This window comes from Glycine soja, chromosome 5 (assembly GCF_004193775.1).
Source record: "Glycine soja cultivar W05 chromosome 5, ASM419377v2, whole genome shotgun sequence".
Lineage (NCBI taxonomy): Eukaryota > Viridiplantae > Streptophyta > Magnoliopsida > Fabales > Fabaceae > Glycine > Glycine soja.
In genome coordinates, this window is record NC_041006.1 from 39,283,243 (window position 1) to 39,305,165 (window position 21,923).

A 21,923-nucleotide genomic window follows, 5' to 3' on the forward strand; every position below is an offset into this window, starting at 1 on the left:
AGTTATATTAGCAAGAAACAGACAATTTAAATATAATATACTATATAATACTAATATTAGGTTTACTTATTGATCGATCTAGTTTAGAATTAGAGTCGTCTTTCTCCTAGTTGGGTGTGTGAAATTAATAAAATCAATACAATTATATGTATTTGTCAGGCAAGCATAACCAAATGAGCCATTTTTTAGTAGTTAATTAGTTAGTGCTTAATTTTTTTATTTCTCTAAACTGTGCTGAAAAGTAGAGATACAAACTAATGGATACGAGGGAATATAGATTCAATTAAGGTGCACAATCATGAAAACTTTCTTAAAACTCTAATTCCTTTCCACCTTGATTCCATATAGCTAGATGGATCATCTTGTGTGTAGACACCAAATTTGAAAAAATGGAAACTTCCTCCCTGGCCATTGGCTTCATAAACCTGAACCCCATCAACATAAATCTTCACATTAGAGACCTCCACATCAGGGATCACATTTAATTTAACTGGAACCATCTGTCCCTTATGTTTGAAACCAGGGCAGAATTATTATAATACACGAGTGAATTGTTATAAACATCAAGCATAAGAGTGGTGGCACGTTTAGGGCGTGCCCCGAACACTTGCATAATGCACACCCCAGAAGTACCATTGGGCACAAAACCATGCCCTTCAAATTGCCACACCCCACGTGAATAATCGTAGCCCTGAAAGGTATATATATAGATAATGAATATATCAGAATAGTATGGTGTGTAAATTTAAGTTGAGCAAATTAATTGACGAGATTGTTCTGTTCAATTACCTCAATGCGGATTTCTGAACGAGGTGTGCATGACAAGTGAAAAATAAACAGCAATGATGAGAAGAACAATATTCTGATATTGTTTGCCCATGTTTTGCTGCTCAAAATAAAGTTGTTAGAATATATTATGTAGTTACTAGGTGTAGCCTATGAGACTTAAACAACCACACAATAAAATTTTGACACCACATTTTAATTTAAAATCTTAAAACTCAGATTTATGTGTATTTTTCTCACTTATATCATGCTCAACTTTTTCACTTCTACCCAATATGGACTTTACCTCAAACTTCTACTTCAATAAGGACAAACCATGGTTCACAAAATAATTTAAATTTTAATAACAACTCACTAAAATTCTATCCACCTACTATCAATTTATTTATGTTTAGCTGTAATTCATCGAGGTTACTCTTCAGTGGGTTAAGATCACCTTTGGGATGTTCATATCTTCACAAACACTTATTTACTTGTTATTTTTTGTAATAGTGACACTAAGGGTAGAATGTATGACCTCATCTGTTTATCAAGGATGACAAATACTTAAATAGTTTACTTTGATTATGAGAAGTTTTTTCCTACAATTATTATTATTTCTCATTTTTTAAATGTCATTCTTTTTAAAAAAATATTTTCTTTATGTATTGCTTTTAAAAATTATGGATAATAGAGTTTAATTTTTATATAATGTTAGTGTAAGAAAATTACCACTACCAATCAATAAAAAACATGATTGATACAACATCCAATTTGTAATCAGTGACATTGTAAAATTATTGGCTTTTATATTATTAGTGAATAGATTATTTTTTATCATAAACTATTGATTTTTATGATAATTACTTTAAAAATCATGTTTAAGATGATTTCTATTTAACTAATGATGTAAAAATCTGCATTTTGATAATATATCTAAATTAAATTCTAATTAATTAATATTTTGATTGTTATTATACTCTTACCTTCATGTAATTTTTTTAATTTTATTTTACACATTTACTGTGAAATAAATCTAGAAAAATAAAGAATAATAAATGCATAAAAATTAATCAATAAATGGATAAATAACATAATGGGAAAATAGATCATAATTTAAATAAAAAAGAATATTAATTATATATCTTAATTATTTATGTAAACGGGGGAAAAGGTGAATAACCAATTCAGGTATTGTCTCAATATAAATTATAATTAAGAGAAAGGAAGAAATTTACCCTTTTGAAATATATTATTTAATAACCTTGCAAGAGTAGCTTTCTTGGCTTTACATTGAAAAAAAAAAGAAGTTTTCCTGGCTTTTCCGGCTATAGTTCTAAATTTCTAATTGGTGCCATGTTCTCTTTTTAAGTTGATGTGTTTGAAGCTAGCTGAGTTGATGGAGTCTTGAGCTTCTTCCGTTATATATAAGTAGGAATCACTAGGCGATGAAAAATTGATATTCGTCAACAACAACTGTTAATAAACGTATGGAGGCCGGGTAACATGAAATGAGGTAAAAAAAAATATTAGCAAAAAAATTGATTAAATTGGGAGTACAAGTTGTGCCCAGCACAGTACTCCGAAACAAATGAGTTACAGATGACATGAGGTAATTTATTTCCTTTAAATTCGTCTACACAGGGCTGGCTAATAGTAATACCAAAGAAACAACAAGAACCCCTAAGTTAATCAAAGGGTTGGTCGAATTTTTGGAAGTTATTTAGGCTTTCCCAAAGCCTCAGATTGTTCCTTGGACGTTATAATATAGATGGACTAATTTATTCTTCATTTAACTCTTTTTCTTTCTAAGTAACTCATATACATAGAGAAGCAAATCACTATGTAGATTTGCTAGCTAACTTTATTGTATCTGCAATTTTTTTTTTTGTGTGTGTGTGTGATTTTGTTCAATATTTTTATTCTCATCATTTCGCCCGTAATTTTATGGGATTTTTTCAGTATAGGTTCATTATGCCTTGGCATTGGCTTTGACATAGTCTCCCATATTATTTGGTTATTGGTCTTCTTTGCAATTTATTGGGATAGGTGTAGAAGAGGATTAATTGGATTTGGATGCCAATATACTAGGAATGCTTAGCTTAATTTTGATTTTTCACTCATCTTTTTTCTATAAAAATAGAAAGAGTTGGTCCAATTTGATTCATTTACTACTTAATTCAAATTATCATTATAATTACAAGTGTAAATAATCCGAGCCAAACAGAGTTTTTAAAGTTTAAATTTGACTTATGAAAAAAAAATTGATGATGGTTTGACTCATTTAATCAAATCTAATAAAAAGTTTGGATTGACTTATGAAATATTAAACTTGAGTTTGATTTGTTTAGTTTATTTACAACTTAATTATTATTTTTATGAAAATTTTCTTAAATAATTTTTAAATTTTATCAATATTATATTTAATAATTATTTTAATATTAGATAATTATCTACCGATAAAAAAATCAGTTTAACATATTATAAGTAAAATTAAAAAAATTAAAAAATACTGGATAATTAATTTAACTTTTTTTAAGAGACAAAACTGTTTTCATAAAAAAAAATTATAATATATATATATAAATAAATTATTCACAAATTTTTAATGTCAAACTTTCAAAATTTAAACTCCAGCCATTTAAAAAAATCAAACTTAATTTATTTATTTGATTAAACAAACAAATTTAAATTTAAATAAGTAAATAACAAATTAAATTCAAATAATTCATAAATAATTTCACTCATTTCCAATCCGTAAGGACAATGATTTGGAGATTCTTGATTGCTTTCCAGTAACTTCAATTGTCTACCATGTGAACCAAGATGGGACAGTCCCGAGAGATATGCGTGCCGGCTAGTGGTATCCTTCTAACTTTAGTGGCATATTTCAATCATAATTTCAATTAACTTTTGACAATTGAACATCTACTGTTCCATCATTTGGTTAAGTTCTTCCATGAAAAAAGAAAAAACAGGCTTAGTTCTTTTAATCCATCAATTTTCGAATTATCCATTATCCCGTTTGGTTAAGTTCTAGTATGCAAACAGAGTCAAATCTCTTAATCCATCTTTTTTTTTTTTTTTTTGGTGTCATCTCTTAATCCATCTTCTAATCATGGCAATTGGTTAATAAGTGATTTATAATTCCATCATTGAATTTTGTAATAATTAATAGCTTTATTTGGATTTAGAATAGTCTGCACTCTCTTATGCCACCCTAATCATTGTTCGCAAAAGCCGATATGATGTTAAATTGTTTCTTTAAACAAAACATCATTTTCACTGATTTTTATTTACCTAAGAATGTACAAACCAAAGTTCTTTATAAAATATCATGTCAGAAATATATTTCAACCTTACACACATTTCTCATTCAAAAAGAAAAAAAAAAACTTGCACACATTTCATAGAATAATTTTGAATAATTTTTATATTTTTAAAACATTCAATATATTTATTTATAATTTGATAATTTTTCTAAAATAATAGAATATAATTGTAAAAAGATTTACTGGTCTGAGAAACACTAAATCCGGAGAAAATCCGACGATAGCCGGTTGGATTGAGACGTATGCTACTATTCCGCGTAGCATGAAACAAAAAGAAAGAATAATAGCAATATCGGACAAAACATTAATTCTTATATAATCTTCTAATGATTAAGAATTTAAGATATTGCCGGAATAAAATTTTAAAAAAAAACTAACAAACCACCAAATTAGTCTCATAAATACAAAGTAATAACTTAATATTATATTCTTTTATATTACTACCATAATCCTCTTAAAGACCAAATATAATGACATTTTAAATATCTTTAAAAAAATAATTTGGTCGCAAAAAATTGTAAACTTCGAACGACAAATTTAGATTTTTTAGTCCCAAAAATCGAAACGCTTGGTCAACGACTTCATCAACATAAAGGAACATAATATAAATTCAAAACCCAAAGTATTATTAATTAGCAGATGTTCTCATCTTTAAAGTTCAACATCTTATAGACTACTTATACCACCAATCTACTTTCAAAATACTGAGACATCTAAAGGCCACACATGCAAAGAGTTGGAGAATCATGGTGGCTTCTACAAACTTGCGAAAGAGTTCGCCACATCAATCACAAAGCGATATTTCACATCAGCTTTGCTAAGCCTTTCCATGGCTGTGTTGATCTGATCCATCTTAATCAGCTCAATATCTGCAGTTATGTTGTGCTTTGCGCAGAAATCAAGCATTTCCTGAGTTTCTTTGATCCCTCCAAAGTTGCTCCCCCCTATAAGTTTCCGTCCTGCGTATGTGACATAACAAAACATTTCATTTGCCAAATCCATGCACTATTATTATTTACTATGAAAATAGGTAGTCCTGCTCCAAGTTTTAAGTATAGAACATAAGCTCCAACAAGAAATATTTCATTCCAGATGTGCAGGTTGGAGACTCATTCTTGATTTGAATTACACTGTATGACATTCAATACTAAAATGAGAAAAGACACAAGCAACTATTAATTAAATTTGAATACATGACATATACCCAAAACCAGACTTTAACATTGGGCTATTGTGAGGAACAACTTGTGCTAAAATCAGGTTCTGTTCACCTTTCTGTTAGTACTTCTAATAACATATAAAACTACATTGTACCATGTTGGAGATAATTGATGGCTTACCTGCAACTAATGGAAAGATAGGAAGCTCAAGGGGCTTGTTAGGCAACCCTACAGTAACTAGCTTCCCATTCAGCTTCAGCAGACCAAGCAGTGGAATCAGGGAATGAACAGCAGAAATTGTGTCTATGATATAGTCCATGGTTCCCAAAGCCACCTGCATAGAATACGAGCAAATTTACAAAGACATCATCATCATCAGCAATTACAATCAATAGTAAAATAATCCATTATTATTTTACTATTGATTATCACGGAGAAGCAAACCAAGGTTTGTTTTTATATTCTAATAAAGTGCACGAATAGTGTATATCCCATCCTATTGATCATCTTGGGTGAGGTTTTCTCGTGTTGATTGAGACACACTTCACGGCTAACATTGACTACAGCTGCAAAAAGTCACTTGGAACATTTTGTATACTATTTTTTCTATTCAACAGGGTAATGGTAGGTAGTCTCAAATAACTCTCCATTCCACTACCTTTTTTACTTATCTACGGTAGTTAGCTTTAGCTCTTGCTAGTAAATCTACTATTTGATGATAGCTTTTGAAATATGGCAATAAGTAAAATAAAAAACTACCATTGCAAAATAGTAAATTTTAGTAACAAGTAAATCACAAATTACTAGCTACCAGAGACCACCAACAGCAACATAAGAATGCCATTATCCTTACAAAATTCCTACAGAACTGCATTATGAAGCACCAGTAAATTTGTCAAAAACCAGAACCCAAATGAAACGAGTTCTTTCAAACTCTTTATATCTTGTATTTGTATCTCACTTACCTTCATTTTTGCAGGGTCTGATGAAACAAGGAAAGAATCAGCCCCGAGTCGGTCAATGGCCTCAGCTTGCTTGTTAGGAGAGCTACTGATGACAGTAACTTTCAGCCCAAACGCCTTAGCAAGTTTGATTGCAACATGACCTAACCCACCAAGCCCTGCCACTCCCAAATGTTTGCCTGGCTCTGTCATCCCATAATATTTCATCGGGCTATACACAGTTATCCCAGCACACAGCAGAGGAGCACCAGCATCAAGAGGCAAGTTCTCAGGAAATCGGAGCACATAACGCTGGTGCACAACCATGATGTTAGAATAACCACCTTTGGTTCGTGTCCCATCATAATAAGGAGAGTTATAGGTAAAAACAGGGCGGGGACAGTAACTCTCCAGATCTTGTTGGCAACTTTCACATTCCTTGCAAGACTCCACTATCACACCAACTCCAACTTTATCACCCACTTTGAAGTTTTTCACATTGTTGCCAACTTTTGTCACAACACCAACAATTTCATGCCTGAAAAACACAAAAACAATAGTAAGTGCATGGTAAACTTACTGGCATCTCCTGATTTTACCTTCAAAATACAAGTATTACTATCTCCAGTGTTGACAATTGCACAAACACGTGCGAGCCTTCAACTATTACCTATAAATCACGGATGAGAAACTTACAAAAGAATAAAGCCAATTAATCTACTTGAATAAGTTTGATAAACGAATCTTGCATTATTAACACTACAAATTGGATTCATGCTGAATCGTCCAGAATCACATTGAAATATCATCACATGCTTGGTCACATTTTGAAGAATTGATTTCTAGGTTTATAATTGATTTTCAATTGAGGTTATATATAAATAACTTTTGCATTAGTTCAAAAAATTTAACCTGTTATAGAATTAAAGCATCCAAACATAAATCACATAATTTCAAAATCAATTTTATTGAAAAATAATTCTGCAAATGCTTTGCTTGCATAGTTACCACATGTAACACTCTTGATTGTCGATCTCTTATCGACTTTAACGATGTGACACTTCATATAGTGATACTTCACTCAACATCTTTCACAAACCAACACGAGACTTTTCAACATGTTTTGTCCTCTTAGAAGGTCACTCATCCCATAATTACTCTAAGTCAAACATGCTTAACTATGGAGTTCCTAAATGATAGGGTATCGAAAAATAGATATATCTTGTTGGTATAAGTAATATGAAGTAATTCTTTTGAGTCATTCTCAACTGTATAGTCTCATACGTATATAGTCTCTGGATCATTCTCATTCTAGTGCGATTCATTCAAGGGTGTGACATGCACACCAGCTTCCATCTAATTCGTCTTTGAACCACATTCCACTGGAAGAGAGGTCTACCTGGTAACATTTGTAGCACCCTTGATTGTCGACCTCCTGGCAGCTTTCACACTATGACGTTTCATTCAACATTCTTGTTGGTTAGAACCCTCCATCGGTCAAAACTCTTTTTAAGTTTCCAAGACCTTAACAATCAATTCTGACACTGCTTGGTTGCTCTCAAGATCATTGATTGTCTCCATGAACCAACACGAAAACTTTTTAATGTATTTTGTTCTCACTCACGCTTTCTAGAAAACTTTTAAGAATGTCACTCATTCCGTAACTTCTCCAAATTAAGCATACTTAACTATGAAATTTTTAAGTGATAAATTAACGAAAAATATATGTATTTTGTTAGTATAAGTAGTATCAATTAATTCTTTAAGATATCTATTCTGATTCTGCTGTGATTCGTTTAAAATGTTACATCACACATAATAATATTTTTTTCCAACAAATATTAATAATTAGTTTATGTTAATAGGAAGGTACGAATCAGAGACATTTTTTTCCTTTTCTTTTTTTTAAGCCACCAACCAACCTTATGTCTCCATGTGATGTGATGTGTAAAACACAAATGAAATAAATATAAATCATGTGAGGTGATGTGTAAAACACAACGTGCGGTTAGAATTAGGTGCTTATTTTATGAAGGGTTCGGTCCCTCTACCTATAAACTTTTCCCCATTACTGTTAAAACACCCAAATCCATAGAAAAATGATGTCAATTAACATTAAGATCGAAATTCCAAACCACAACTGTTGTCGGTTCAAGGATCAAGAAGAGCGTGGTCTTTGTTTTGTTGTATATGTGTCCCACCACAACATTCAAACTTAACGATGTCAGATAGCATATTGGTATATAAATAATTTATATTACTACCCCAAATCTATGTTTGGGGGCTAAATAAAATGATTGAGAGAAGAAAAAGAAAAAGTCAACAATGAAAAGAATATCGTAACCTTCAAAATGATTTTTTTTTTTTATAATAAAAAAAAAGAAGGGTAAAGAAGAGAGAGAGAAGGATACCCAGGAACGACAGGGTAAGTGGTGAAACCCCAGTCGTTTTTGAGAGTGTGGAGATCCGAGTGGCAAACCCCGCAGAAGAGAATCTTGAGAGTGACGTCATCAACGCCATTTTCTCTGCACGTGAAGTGAGTGAGTGAGATCAATAAAATGGACCAACAAACAATGAGATCAAAGTGATGAATAATGATAATAATAATAATAAAATAAAAAACCTTCTGGAGAAATGAAAAGGTGCAAGGGTGCCAGAAGTGTCTGAAGCAGCCCAACCGAAAGCTTCGACGGGAAGTTCAGTTTCTGGAGATTTAGCCATCTCTTCTTCTATCTTCGATTAGACACTCTGTTTGCTTTTCCCTTTGCTGCTGAAGTGATGTGACAGTATGCAATGCAATGGCACAGTCGGTATATATCGTCAAAGAATTTTCCTTGTCGGAATTGACATTTTTTGAAAAAAAAATATCAATTATTAAATTTATTACTACTACTACTGTTAAATTACAATTGTTTTTTTATTATATACATAAAATAAGATATTAATGAAATGAATAAAAACAATACTATTTTGTTGTTTTTTATAACATTATTGTTGTTATTCATTTCATTAATATCTTACTATCATTTAATACTTTTTAATTAATATGTTTTTTTTAAAAAAATTGATCTCTCATTAAAACAGTAACTTATACTATTTTAATAGTTTTTAAGACACTATATGGTTATTGTAATTTTAAAATATAAAATATAAAATGATAAAATAATTCAATTATTTTACAATTATATTATAAATAAAAATAGATTTTTTCAATTTTATAATATTTAGAGTTTCTAAACAATATTTGAATAATTAAAAATAATATATTAAATAAACTAGATCCAAACTATTAGAATGAAATAATACATGACATAAATTATTATTTTAATATCTAATATATCATTTATATTTCATTAATACTTATATAAAATGAGTTGTCTATAAATACAAGATAACTGTTGTATCAACAATAAAACACAAGATTCTGTAAAATAAAAACACACACACACACAAGATGAGTTATGTAGCTGTTTAATACTACCTGAGAGAAGAAAATGTATTGTTAGCTATTAAGTTTTTTTTATATATACTAAATTAGCTATTAAGTTTTATGATGCAGATATTTTTCCCTTAAACATATTTGTACAATGTTAGTTAATCATAAAAAATATATTAATTGTAATCAAAACTTAAAAGAGTGATATTTTTGTTAGATATTTCAATCAATTTTCCATGAAAAAATTAACAATATTATTTGATATTATACGTCGTACATTTATTAAAATTAACATAATATAAATTGAATTAAATGTAAAAGTAAAATGTTTTAATTAACAATAAAATTATATATTTTAAAAGGAATAATAAAATATAGTATTTGTAATTGTAGTGGTACATGATTTAATTATACAGATTTTAGTTTTTAAAAAATAATATAAAATAATTCTTTTCCATTTCTCTCAACTATAAAACTATTACATATTTTGTATAATATAGTGAGAATTATTATACATCATAGATTTATATGATTTAAATAACGAGTACAATAAAACTGTAAATTTAAATATTGTAAAAGTGGAGAGTTTCAAATGAGTTTTCTATCATTATTGGATGCTAAGATTATTAAATATGTCACATTAAATTTAATATTATAATTAAAACTAAAATTTATTGTGATTTAAAAGTATGAATTGATAAAATAATTCAGTTATTTTCCAATAATATTTCAAACAGAAAAAAATTATTATTTCATAATATTTTTTAACCTCTGGGTATTAAATAATTTGATATTTTACTATATAAATAATATTTTGAAAATTTTAAAGTATAAAATATTATTAATTTAGAAGCATCCTATTTAAATAAAGTATGTACTTAAAACAAATAATCATTTAAATATATGACAGATCATTTATATTACATTGGTACTTATGTTAGATGAGTGGTTATAGATGTTTAGTAGTATTATTTATTTATTTATTTATGAGATGAAAATGCGTTGACTATTTTATTATCTATTTTTTTCTCTTTAACATAATTGTGCAATGTTAGTTATAACATGTTTTGTTTTTAAGTTGAATTAGAATGGATACGCGTTTATTAAGAGCGTCTAATTCGATTGATTAAATAATATGATCAGATATTATAAATTTATTGAGTTTAATTTCTACAGGTAAAAAAGATGGATCCACGCATTTGAAAAGTATATGCAAGCAAATCTATTTCAAACATCCACTTAATTATAGAAAAGTGTAGGCTTAAGTGCATATTTTTCTCCTTTGGATTTTTTATACAATAAATATAGGGTCCATTTATCTGTATTGGAATTAAATATTTTTCAAAATAAATTACTATTTCAATATTTAATAAATAATTTATATTTTATTAGCATTCATGTAACATGAATTTTGCAACATCTAATTTCATTCCATTGAAAGATTGGGCCAAATATTTTGAAAATATCTCAAAGAGTGAAATAAATATTGGAATAATTGATTTATATGAATAATTTTTGTCGAGATTAAATATTAAAATGACATTGTCATAAATAGATAAAATAATATTTTCATTTATTTATCAAAAGAGGAGCATTTTTTGAAACCAAAATGAATTTTTCTTAGATATCTATTTTCTCTTCTCCAGATGATAGTGCAGTAAAAAAAAGTCCAATATTAGCAAATTATAGAAAAGTATATTAATCAATAAATAATTAAAAGATTGATATTTTTATCCATATATTCCTATTAATTTTTTCATTAAGAATTTATAATTATATTATTTGATATTATATGTCATAAATATATTTAAATTAGTATAATTTTAGCAAATCTAGGACATGAATCTAATTCTCCTATGTATGTGCTACCTTCTGTACACCCCTCCTAGCCTCGCTTGTAGCAGCTGATGCGATAGGAGTTTCGTTTTCCCCATTTGATGGGAGTTAAGTAATAATATTATTCCCTTTGATAAAAAATAGTATAATATAAATTAAAGTTAAATAATTTTTTAAAATTTAGGGTAAAATTATACAATTCACTCTAGAACATAATTGTATATATAATTTTTTTCATATAATAATTTAATAATTTAAGTATCAAGCTTAATAAAACTTTATATTTAAATATCTTCAAATAATATAAAATTTAAAATAGTAACTTTCCGTTGACGGTTAAATGTTAAAATTATTAAATATATTATATTACTCCTTCTGTTTAAATATTATTGTAAAAATAAATGCGGGTAAAGTTAGTTTTATTTATGGAATAATTTAATTTGAAGTCTAAAAGTATAAAATAATTTTATGCTTTTACGATCATTATTATTGATTATTGGTCTTTGCAATAAATATTTTAAATATTATTTGTCAGTTTTTTATACAGTGTTATGTTTCAAACAAGTAAAGCTCACTTTAAAATAATTTTTGAAAGAATTATTATAAAATAAAAAGCCATATCATACGTAATACTTCAAGTATCGAAATATATACTCATTTTCTTACAAACTAATAAATAGTTAAATTCGAAAGTGTGAATGATGATAAGTTGTTGTTTTGAAAAATGAAAAATATAAACTGAGGACATAAATATATAAAGAGTATGACAAATTAATTTTAATGTTAAATTTAAGAGATTATTTTATTATTGAGTCATAATTTTAAAAGATTAATTTAATAATAAATTATATATCTAAAAATTGATTTATTATTAAATTTTATATATGATTTTATTTTTCACGAAATAATTTATTATCATTTCACACTTTTAAAATGAATTTAACTACTTTTTTAAAATCTACTCATGAATGCATTGAAATATCCGACAAATTTTGAAAAATAGAAACTGTTAGAATGGTAGTAGTTGAGAATATAAATGTTGTTTTGAATATCGTGCCAGTTAGTTAGTGGCGAATCCCAACTCTTCATTACTGCTCGAGTGCTTGGCTTGCAAAGTCAGGTGAGTAATTTATTCAATTGAGTCACACAGATTATTTTATCTTTAATGATTTAACTGTTTTAAAAAACTGTTGTTAATAAAAAAAATTTCTTCTAATCTTTAAAAAAATATAATGTTTTTTTATGGGAACAAAGTTAGAGTATAAGTAATTTTTAACTAATCCACATTTTAAAAAAATTATTAATATTATTAATAACATTAAATTAAATTTGTTGAAATTCATCCCATCACTTTTTTTAACAACTATTTTTCACCTAATTATAATTAATGTGTGTTGGTCATCAATAAAATTATCTTTTAAAATAAAATTGATATTTTAAAGACATTAACTATATATTTAAGAATATCTTAAAAATATATATTTAAGAATGAAGATAGCATTTTTTTTTACCTTGACATCAATTATAAGGAGGGGTGTTGATAAAATTGTAAAGTTTGAGGATTATATAATATAAATTGATATTTTAAAGACATTAACTAATAAATTAATTGTAATATTTATTTTAAAATATGTATTGTATTGAGAGTATCAACTTATTTGATATTTATCTTTTAGATAACTAAAAATACTTTTATAGTATATTTAATACTTTTTAATCAGTATCTTAAATTAATAAGATCCTACAATTAAACCTTTTCCAAAACTCCTTCCGTGCTTTAGTATTTTTCCTTTTAGAATAACTTTTCTATTCTTATTTATTTGTTATTTAAAAGTTTAAGACAATATTAATTAATATTTTATTAGATATACTTTATTCGAGGAATTTCTTTAATGGACTTATATCTTTGTACTTAACAATAAACAAAAGAAAAAAAAAAGGTTTAGAGGATGCTAGATCAATTAAACATGATAATAAGCTAAGCAATTTATGAATTATTTCAACTTATGGGTTAACTATTCGATTAATATTATTTCTTTTAATAAAAAATTAAGCTTAAATTTGCCTTTAGATAAAATTATTTGAACAAGGCAAGAATGAGTTTTATAGCCTAAAGCTCGTGAATAATCCGTGTGTTGAAATAATACAAAAATTTAATTTTATATAAAAATATAATAAATTGTAGTTTTATTTTAAAATTATCCTTACATAAATTTTATGTTTAAATATGCTTTCATTTTTCTCACTTTTATCATAAAAATACTAAATACTAAATTTATAAACATAAAAAATACTTTGAAAATATTTTTTATGGGTAAAAGGAACATAATTAATTAATAAACTAAAAATTCCAAATTTTGATTTCATATTTTTGTCAACAAGAAAAATCCAAACTTTAAATTTGATCATTATAACAAAATATTTTGACTGTCTCTAAATTATTTAAATTGATTGTGATTAATTTGATCACTACGACAAAATATCTCATTAACAAATATTGTTTGAAGTATGTTGAAACACTAACTGTGAGTATTTCTTTCAATAAAAAATATAAAATGTAATTGGTCACATTATGGAAAAATATTTTCTACCAAAAGAGTGAATATTGCTAATCACCTTGTTCATTATAGATATTAATTTGTTGCATATAGCTCATAAGTATGTTTGGACTGCTGTTTAAAAGCCTTTAAATATAAGTTTGCACATTCCAAAACAGTTATGTCATTAAACAGGGTTTAGGGTGGGAAGCTTCTCGTGTTTTCCACTGTGGAAACTTTTTTTTACTCGTCATACGTGCGTGTTTTAAAATCAGCGGTTGAGATTTATGTATTTATTTATTTTTTAATTTTCTGGAGGCGTGTACCCCTCTCTTTATCCTTGACAAGCCCAACCTATAGACATACACTTGCGCATGCATTATAATTACTAATTGTACCACTAGAGAAAATCATAGAAAGCTTTGTTTTACTAATCTTCACTTGGGAAGCTTAAACCCCACGATGGAGGAGTTCAAATCGAGAAACCTTAACTATGATGCTCAAACAATGACGTTTTTATATTATAGTAGCGTGGCTCCTATTTTGTTTCCCCATACACATTTGTCTTCTTTTCCAACGTTGTCGCTCCTTTTAAGCTTTGACGTTGTTGGCTTGGTCAGAGGTGAATGCAACATTTCAAAGCATAGTTGGAGTGGATCAGTTGGGGAAAAAATGAGAGGGATAAATTAGAGAAGTTGGGGAAAAAGAGAAAAACCCAAAAAAGGGAAAAAAGACCTAAGCCATTAAATTTAAAACTAATATATCTAATGTAGGTTATTTTTGATAAAATTGCAAATTTGATCTTCATATTTATTTCAAAATTATAAATTTGGCCCCCTATAATTTAATTCATGAATTTAGTCTTTCAGTTTTTTGCAATTCCATTATTTCAATTTTCAATTCCGATATTAGATGTTAACGGTTAATTACTTGCCTTCAACGTCATATGTCTTGCTTTTATTGAACACGTTGATGGTTATGTATCCCGCTTTTGTTGGAGATTAAAAAAAATGAATAATTGTGAATTAAATTATAGAGAGAACAAAATTGAATTCTGAAACAGATAGAAAGATTAAATTTACAATTTTGGCATTGTTTTTTAATCACACCCTAATTTCAAAAGTTGTCTTAGGAAAGGAGCTTTTTATCTGTTCAAATTTGGGGCTTTTGAAGAAAAATCACAAAGTAATGGGCCAAGTTGAGTGTTGCATTGAGCAAAAGAAAGACTCGGGGAGTCATTATGTTTTTAGCTCTCCGAAGGTGCAGTACAGGCTGTGGTTATTTTGATATATTATCGGTTACTTAGGAAGCAAATCCACCTGGATTGGATATGCCCCAAGATAAACACTACACACATCATGTACACCCGCCCAACCCAAACTCATTTCTCTCAATCCCTTCTCATATACTTTTAAATTAAATAATTTAACGTAAAACGAAATACTTATGACTTGAGACCATTTCATTCTCATCTCACTTCTCAATTTCTCTTCACCTTTTCTCCTTCCTTTTCTCTTGCCGCAAACAAAACAAACCACACGCGCATGAAAATAGTAATTAATACTACTAATTCATTTCCTCAACATAAAAAAAAAGAGTTTCGCGGAATATACTTTTCCTTTCCTTCTGTTCTGGTGAGTTTCCCTCATTCTAAAGTTTTTCCAAAAAAAAAATACCGAAAAAAGAGATTAGATATTTGGTTTGTTTGTTTCTGCGGTGGATCCGCGTTCTCACATCAGCTCGGCATTCGTTAGGTTAATTTCGTTTTTCCGTTTCGGAGATGGATTCGGAGGATTTCCGATCCATTCTGGAGAGTGCCGGCGTCGACGTTTGGGCCTTCATGGACGCCGCCATCGCGGTGGCTTCCGTCGACCACCCCGACGAGTTAAAGCGCCGGAGAGACAGAATCGTGGAGCGCCTTTACGCGAGTTCGGCGCTGCCGCAGTGTCGGAACTGTGACCCCGACGCCGGTGAAATCAGGACGCAGAGCAGTCCCTCCGCGGAGGAGGAAAAGGACCCCTACGGAGGCTTGCTGGACGAGGAGCAGAAGAAGATTCTATACATTAAAGAGCAACTGGAAGACCCTCACCAGGTCTTTTTTCTTTTAATTCCACGATTTACTACTTTTTTTAAGCTTGACTGTGTTTCTGATTTTTTCTTTCCTTCTCATTTATCAGTCCGAAGATTCGTTAGTGGAGTTGTTGCAGAATCTAGCAGACATGGATATCACATTCCCAGCGTTAGAGGTATAACTTCTTTTATTTCATTCATTTTGTTTATTGTTTTTGTTTTAGGTTTACTGTTTTTAATTTCGGGTTTAATTTAATTCCGTAGGAGTCTGACATTGGGAGGTATGTGAATCGGTTGCGGAAGCATTCGTCTAATGATGTCAAGAGATTGGTCAAGTTACTCGTCAGGTTTTGGAACTAGCTATGAATTTTATTATTACTATTTTTTAAATATGAAGAATGAATGTTGATTGATATTTCATATTTGTGTGCATTGCAACAGTTCAGTGGATGAATTTTGCTGGAAATCTTGTTGTTTTTTTGGTTGACTTTTACCTTCATTTTGTGTGTGTGTGTGCAGGAAGTGGAAGGAAATTGTAGATGAATGGGTGAAGTTGAAGTCCCCGGGATACCCGGGTACTGCTGTCATGGGTAATCTTAATCTTCGTTTGAGAAAATTTGTTAGGTTTTGAAGTGGATATGTGAATGAAGGATTTTGGATTTTACGAAACTGAAAATGTTGATGATGCATTTATGCTTTTGGCATGGCAGCTGATGAGGACTCGCCTCAGCAGAGAATCCTACAAAATGGGCACCGTCAGGTTAAAGAAATCTTATTGACCAAAGAGGTTTTGCTTGGCAATTTGGCTTTCTAATATTCTATTCCTTTTGCAGATTCCTGATTTTGCATACTCGCCAAATCCACACAGTGAGTATAGTATCTCTTTCCAAGCTTTTCGTTTGTATTTTGTTGATGTAATAGCATGTTTGCTGCTCACACAGATGGGAGTTCTGGGTCATCACAGCGCAACAATATTGAAGCAGAACGAAAACCAAAAGCAATTCCTCGCAAAGAAGCTCCCCCAAAACCATCGCCATCAGTCACTACTCCTGCTTCTCCTCCTCAAAACGTATGGATATGAATTTATAACCTTTCTGGAGTCTCTGACCTTCTAAATGTGGCTACTACTAAAATTTGGAGGTTGTCGCTTCATAATCACTAACAAGTTTAAAATTAAAACCAATGAGCAATAAATGTGGAGCTTAGCTCCATTGTGTAGCGCTTATGCAGGATCATCAGTGTGTGTGAGTTGTCCTGACTCGTTTTTGAATGATCGCAGAGACAGAGAGAAGGCAATTTTGACCCGGATAGATTTGCTTCAGCGAGAAAACGGCTTCAAGAGAACTACAAAGAGGCTGCAAATGGTGAAGTTTTTACTTCATTTAATTTACATTCTCGTACTAAGTATTGTTTCTTTCGTTAGTTAGTACTTAGTACTTTGTTCCATGCATACTGAATGCTATTTTGTCTGTGTTGTGGTGGGTGGGGGTGTTCAGCCAAAAAGCAAAGAACGATTCAAGTGATGGATCTCCATGAGTTACCGAAACCCAAGAATGCCTTCCTTGGAAAAAACAAAGGCGGCACTGGTCAGGGAAGGCACTGGTGAGTGGTGACCCATAATGTACGTGGCAACTTTCTTGTAAAAAGGCTTTTTATGGGTGGGTGATGCCGCATAGTCCTAAAAACCCGCTTGATCCCTTTACAATTTTACTCCCCAAAATAAAAATCCCTATGGTTTTATGTTTCCTTATTTAATATCAACCCCCGCTTTCCCCAACCAAAAAAAACCATAATATTTTATGTGCCAAACTATGATTTTTATGAAATGTGGGTGAGTTGCGGAGCACACATGATGATTTCAGCATCTTAATGAGGATGGTAGGGAGGGGAAATGATTTTTTTGGAGATTTAAACCATTGATTATTTTGGGTTGGAGCTTGAGGGTATGGTTAATGATTGATTTGGTGCTCCAGTAAGGATTGTTTAACTTGATTTTTGTCTTTGTTCTTATCTTGAGGCCATATCCAAAGCCAAGTCAAGAGTTGACTACTTTCTAGCTCTACTAATTTGCACGGGTGCGGGTCAGGGTCGTGGGGTAGTTTAGTTGGTGCCATGATCAATTATTGTCCGGCCTGGGACCTTAGTAACTGATCTTTCTGATCTCAACAAATGAAGTGGAGCGCATTTCAATTAATAATTCATGTGCGAATCATGTTCCCTTGCGTCAAAGTGTACGTTTTGGACTTTTTATTGTTTCGGTTGCTAACATCACCCGGGTCTGCAGCTGTTTCTTTTAGGAGGAACATGACATAGGTCTTTAAGGCCATACTTTTGTGGGATTCCAAAATTTTTGTGAACAATTTTTAAAAAATTAGTAATTAAGAGTTGATACTAAATTAAAAATATTTTTGTAAAAATGTATTACTTTATTTTCAAACAATATATATTCTAGAATTCTAGAATTGTAGGTGTCTTTCAACTGTAATTCACAGCATTAGTAGTTGTTTATTAGATTTAATGAGTATTTTTTTTTAAAAAAAAAACTAAATTTTAATAGTTGATTTTGCATGATTACTAAATTTTAAACAGATTTAAAAAATATATTTTATATATTGAAAAGCTCTTAATATAATTTTTGTTTGAGACTTTAGACTTCTAATAATTCTTAAGCCTGTCTTGATCATGTGAAACTGGGAAAGGAAGTTGTAATTAACATGTATAACCTCCAAAGGGGAAAGTTGTGGAGATGACATTTTATGTTCAGTGGAAGATACTGGCTCATGAAGTTGTATGATTTTGTAAGATCATATTGTATGATACTACAAATTATAAACAATTTAGACGAATCGATTGAACCTATTAGCTGCTGATTAAATGATTTTGTAATTAACATGTATAACCTCCAAAGGGGAAAGTTGTGAAGATGACATTTTATGTTCAGTGGTAGATACTGGCTCATGAAGTTGCATGATTTTGTAAGATCATTTTATCGTATGATACTACAAATTATAAACAATTTAGACGAATCGATTGAAAAGAAATGATATTTTCAATTTATTTCATTTTATGTTTTGGTTCAAACATTCTTTCTTTATTGTCACCCACAAACATGAATAGTTGTGAAGGATGGTAAACGAAAAAAGCAATTGAATTCATAGGTTAGAAATTTAAAGCAAATTACATATGTAAATATTATAACTCAAGTCAAATATGAAACTCATAGGATATTGCCTCGGAATTTCGTCAGTTTATATCGGCATCCATTTGGACGAAAATATAAATATATATACGGCTGTTTTATAGGTTGGTTCGGTGCAAACATGAATTGGGCTTGGACGAATTTTGCAAATAAATAGCATGTAAAAGGGTTGACATTTCCCTTTGGTTACACAATTCCAAGGAGTTTTCTTTGGGAAATATATTTAGGCAAATGCTAACGGTGTCTTAAGGATATTGGTTAAGGAATTTAAAATATTTTATGGAGAGGTGAAAAATTACGTGTCCATGATATTTTTTATGTTTTCTTATAATTTGCATAATAAATATTTTTTTTTTGTTCTTTAACCAATGCCAAAGAATATTGGTTAACAAAATCTTTATATTTATCGGAGGTGGAAAGATAGATTAGTAAGGACTAAGGAGTGAATTCTGGTCGGAAACTATCTGAATTATGCCATGTTTTAATTTTTGGTGTTTATAAAAGTAATCTACTTCTGTATTATTAATTAGAATTCCTAACTTGGAGAATGTAGTTCCCACTCTCTATTCTTTCAAAGTTTCAATTAGAAATTATCGTCACTTCATTCTGTCTTTGGGAGGTGCATTTAATGTACTATCTCTACAAATAATCATCTTAAACTATCATTCTTTTACTTTATCCACATACTTGAATTACTTAATTGCTTATCAGTTTCAATTGGAAGATAAATTTATATTAATTTGAATTGTTTATTAATAGTTCAAAATATAATTTATATATTTTAAAATATTATTACTATGAATTTTAATTATAATATAATTTATAATTTTAAAATACTTATCTATTAAAGCATATAGTTATAATTACGATTATATACGAATAAATATTTATCCAGTGTAATATACAACTAAAATAATATTTTAAATATATATTCATTCATTAGACTTTTTTTTTTGTCGTAATTTGGTTGATTATCTCCATTTTTATCAAATATTTGATGTTGAAGGTGAAGAAGAGGCTGAGATGTGTATAAAGAGGGCGAGGTGCAAAGTAGTTAGAGCAAGCACGAAAAAGTGGGGTGAGAAGCAGGAACTAATACGTACGACATATACATAATAAAGTTAAAAAGGTCTATAATAAAATATTTGTATTCTATTACATTCCTCCCAAATTGGATAGAAAGACAAATGATTGTAAATAATGAAATAAAATGAATTTCATTCCATCATTTTCTAATGAACTTCATCTTAAATTGTAAAATTCAAATAATAGTATCATGCATCTTTTTCTTTCATTCTCTCCTAATTTATCTTCTTATCACCTATCTTTTTCTTTCATTTTCTCCTAATTTATCTTCTTATCACCTATACAAAGTGAAATGAGAGATTGAATGTATTCTTTTTTTTTTTTAAAAAAAAGAGATTGAATGTATTGTATCGCTTTGGTTCTTTATTTTAGTTTCTTTATTTAGTTATTTACATTCGACTGTTTCAGTGGGAAAATAGAAGTGACTTAAAGCTAGATCCTAAATTTGAGCTATGTTCTTCATCAAAAAATAGTAGCATTTTTTTTTTAAAGAAGTAGCAATTATTAATGTATTACTTTTTACACGGAATAAACACGAAAGCGTTACGTCATTGAGCTATTTGTTATTAATAATGGGCTTTATATACTTTTGAATAATTAAATTGATACCAACCCTTTTCAGCACCAAATCAATATCACAACTACTTATCATTTTAATCAGGAGTTTTTTTTTGACAAATAATCAGGAGTATTCTTCGAGGTTGAATTTTTTTTTTTATATGTTTATTGTGAATTAGTGGAACATCACATCAGTATAAAAAAAAAGTGGAACATCACATGATAACAACGTTTCGATTTCATAAATTCACTAAAAATCAAATAAATTTGTACGTTAGTTATTTAATGTAAAGTTTTACATTCGTATATAATATTCTCCTGATTATTTTTTTTAAAGAACGTTTTCTATTGCTGCTAGAGATTAGAGAGGCTTTACTCTAATCTGAAATTTGTTTCTTGTGTTTTTTTTTTAGTTGGTTTCCACTCTCCCCTACCTCGTGTGAGTTTTTGTTTTCATCTTTCTTGGCTCAACAAAATATATATATATATATATATATATATATATATATATATATATATTATTTTTTACATGACAACTTTTTTTTTATCGAAGTTACATAATTACATATAATAAATTAAATACATTATATTTTGTCAAATACTTTTTTATATATAATATTTTTGGTATTGGATAACCTTTGGTTATCTTCATCACAAATTAACATTCAAACATATTTTTGACTCTCTTATACTGCAATATATAATTGTTCACGAGAAAACATTGATCTTGTTAAGTACACACCAACTTGTGATAAATTGTGCCCTTAACTCTTATTTATTGCAATAGCAAAACAAACAATTATGTAAATCATAATTAACATGATAAATAAATCCAACATCAATATATATATATATATATATATATATATATATATATATATATATATATATATATATATATATATATATATAAAGGATAGTATATATTGATTTTTACATGACAATGCTTTCTATTGCTTTGAATTTGAGGCACAACCACTTAATTTGCATGATAGTGCCCACA

The 21,923-nt window shown here is 29.1% G+C and overlaps 2 protein-coding genes and 1 pseudogene across 3 annotated transcripts; 1 reads left to right on the top strand and 2 right to left on the bottom strand.

The window, feature by feature from the left end:
- Positions 1-296: 296 nt before the first annotated feature.
- Positions 297-1,308, bottom strand: LOC114411383 (annotated as a pseudogene).
- Positions 1,309-4,677: 3,369 nt separating this feature from the next.
- LOC114413195 (probable mannitol dehydrogenase) lies at positions 4,678-8,993 on the bottom strand. Its single transcript, XM_028377450.1, has 5 exons — positions 8,822-8,993; positions 8,610-8,723; positions 6,223-6,736; positions 5,438-5,591; positions 4,678-5,056 (listed from the first exon to the last, which is right to left on the bottom strand). Exons 1-5 carry the CDS (start codon positions 8,917-8,919, stop codon positions 4,854-4,856), a joined length of 1,083 nt encoding a protein of 360 aa, XP_028233251.1. The 5' UTR covers positions 8,920-8,993; the 3' UTR covers positions 4,678-4,853.
- A 6,459-nt stretch (positions 8,994-15,452) lies between these two features.
- LOC114413196 (probable mediator of RNA polymerase II transcription subunit 26c) lies at positions 15,453-18,274 on the top strand. 2 transcript variants are annotated; one of them, XM_028377451.1, is made up of 10 exons: positions 15,453-15,641; positions 15,762-16,099; positions 16,185-16,253; positions 16,342-16,424; positions 16,597-16,667; positions 16,788-16,837; positions 16,911-16,944; positions 17,019-17,146; positions 17,357-17,441; positions 17,574-18,274. In XM_028377451.1, the coding sequence occupies exons 2-10, from the start codon at positions 15,788-15,790 to the stop codon at positions 17,681-17,683; spliced, it is 942 nt and encodes a 313-aa protein (XP_028233252.1). In that variant the 5' UTR covers positions 15,453-15,641; positions 15,762-15,787; the 3' UTR covers positions 17,684-18,274. The 2 variants fall into 2 exon arrangements, with proteins under 2 accessions (XP_028233252.1, XP_028233253.1); XM_028377452.1 differs by lacking the exon at positions 15,453-15,641 and having other exon boundaries at positions 15,648-16,099.
- The last annotated feature ends 3,649 nt before the right edge of the window (positions 18,275-21,923 follow it).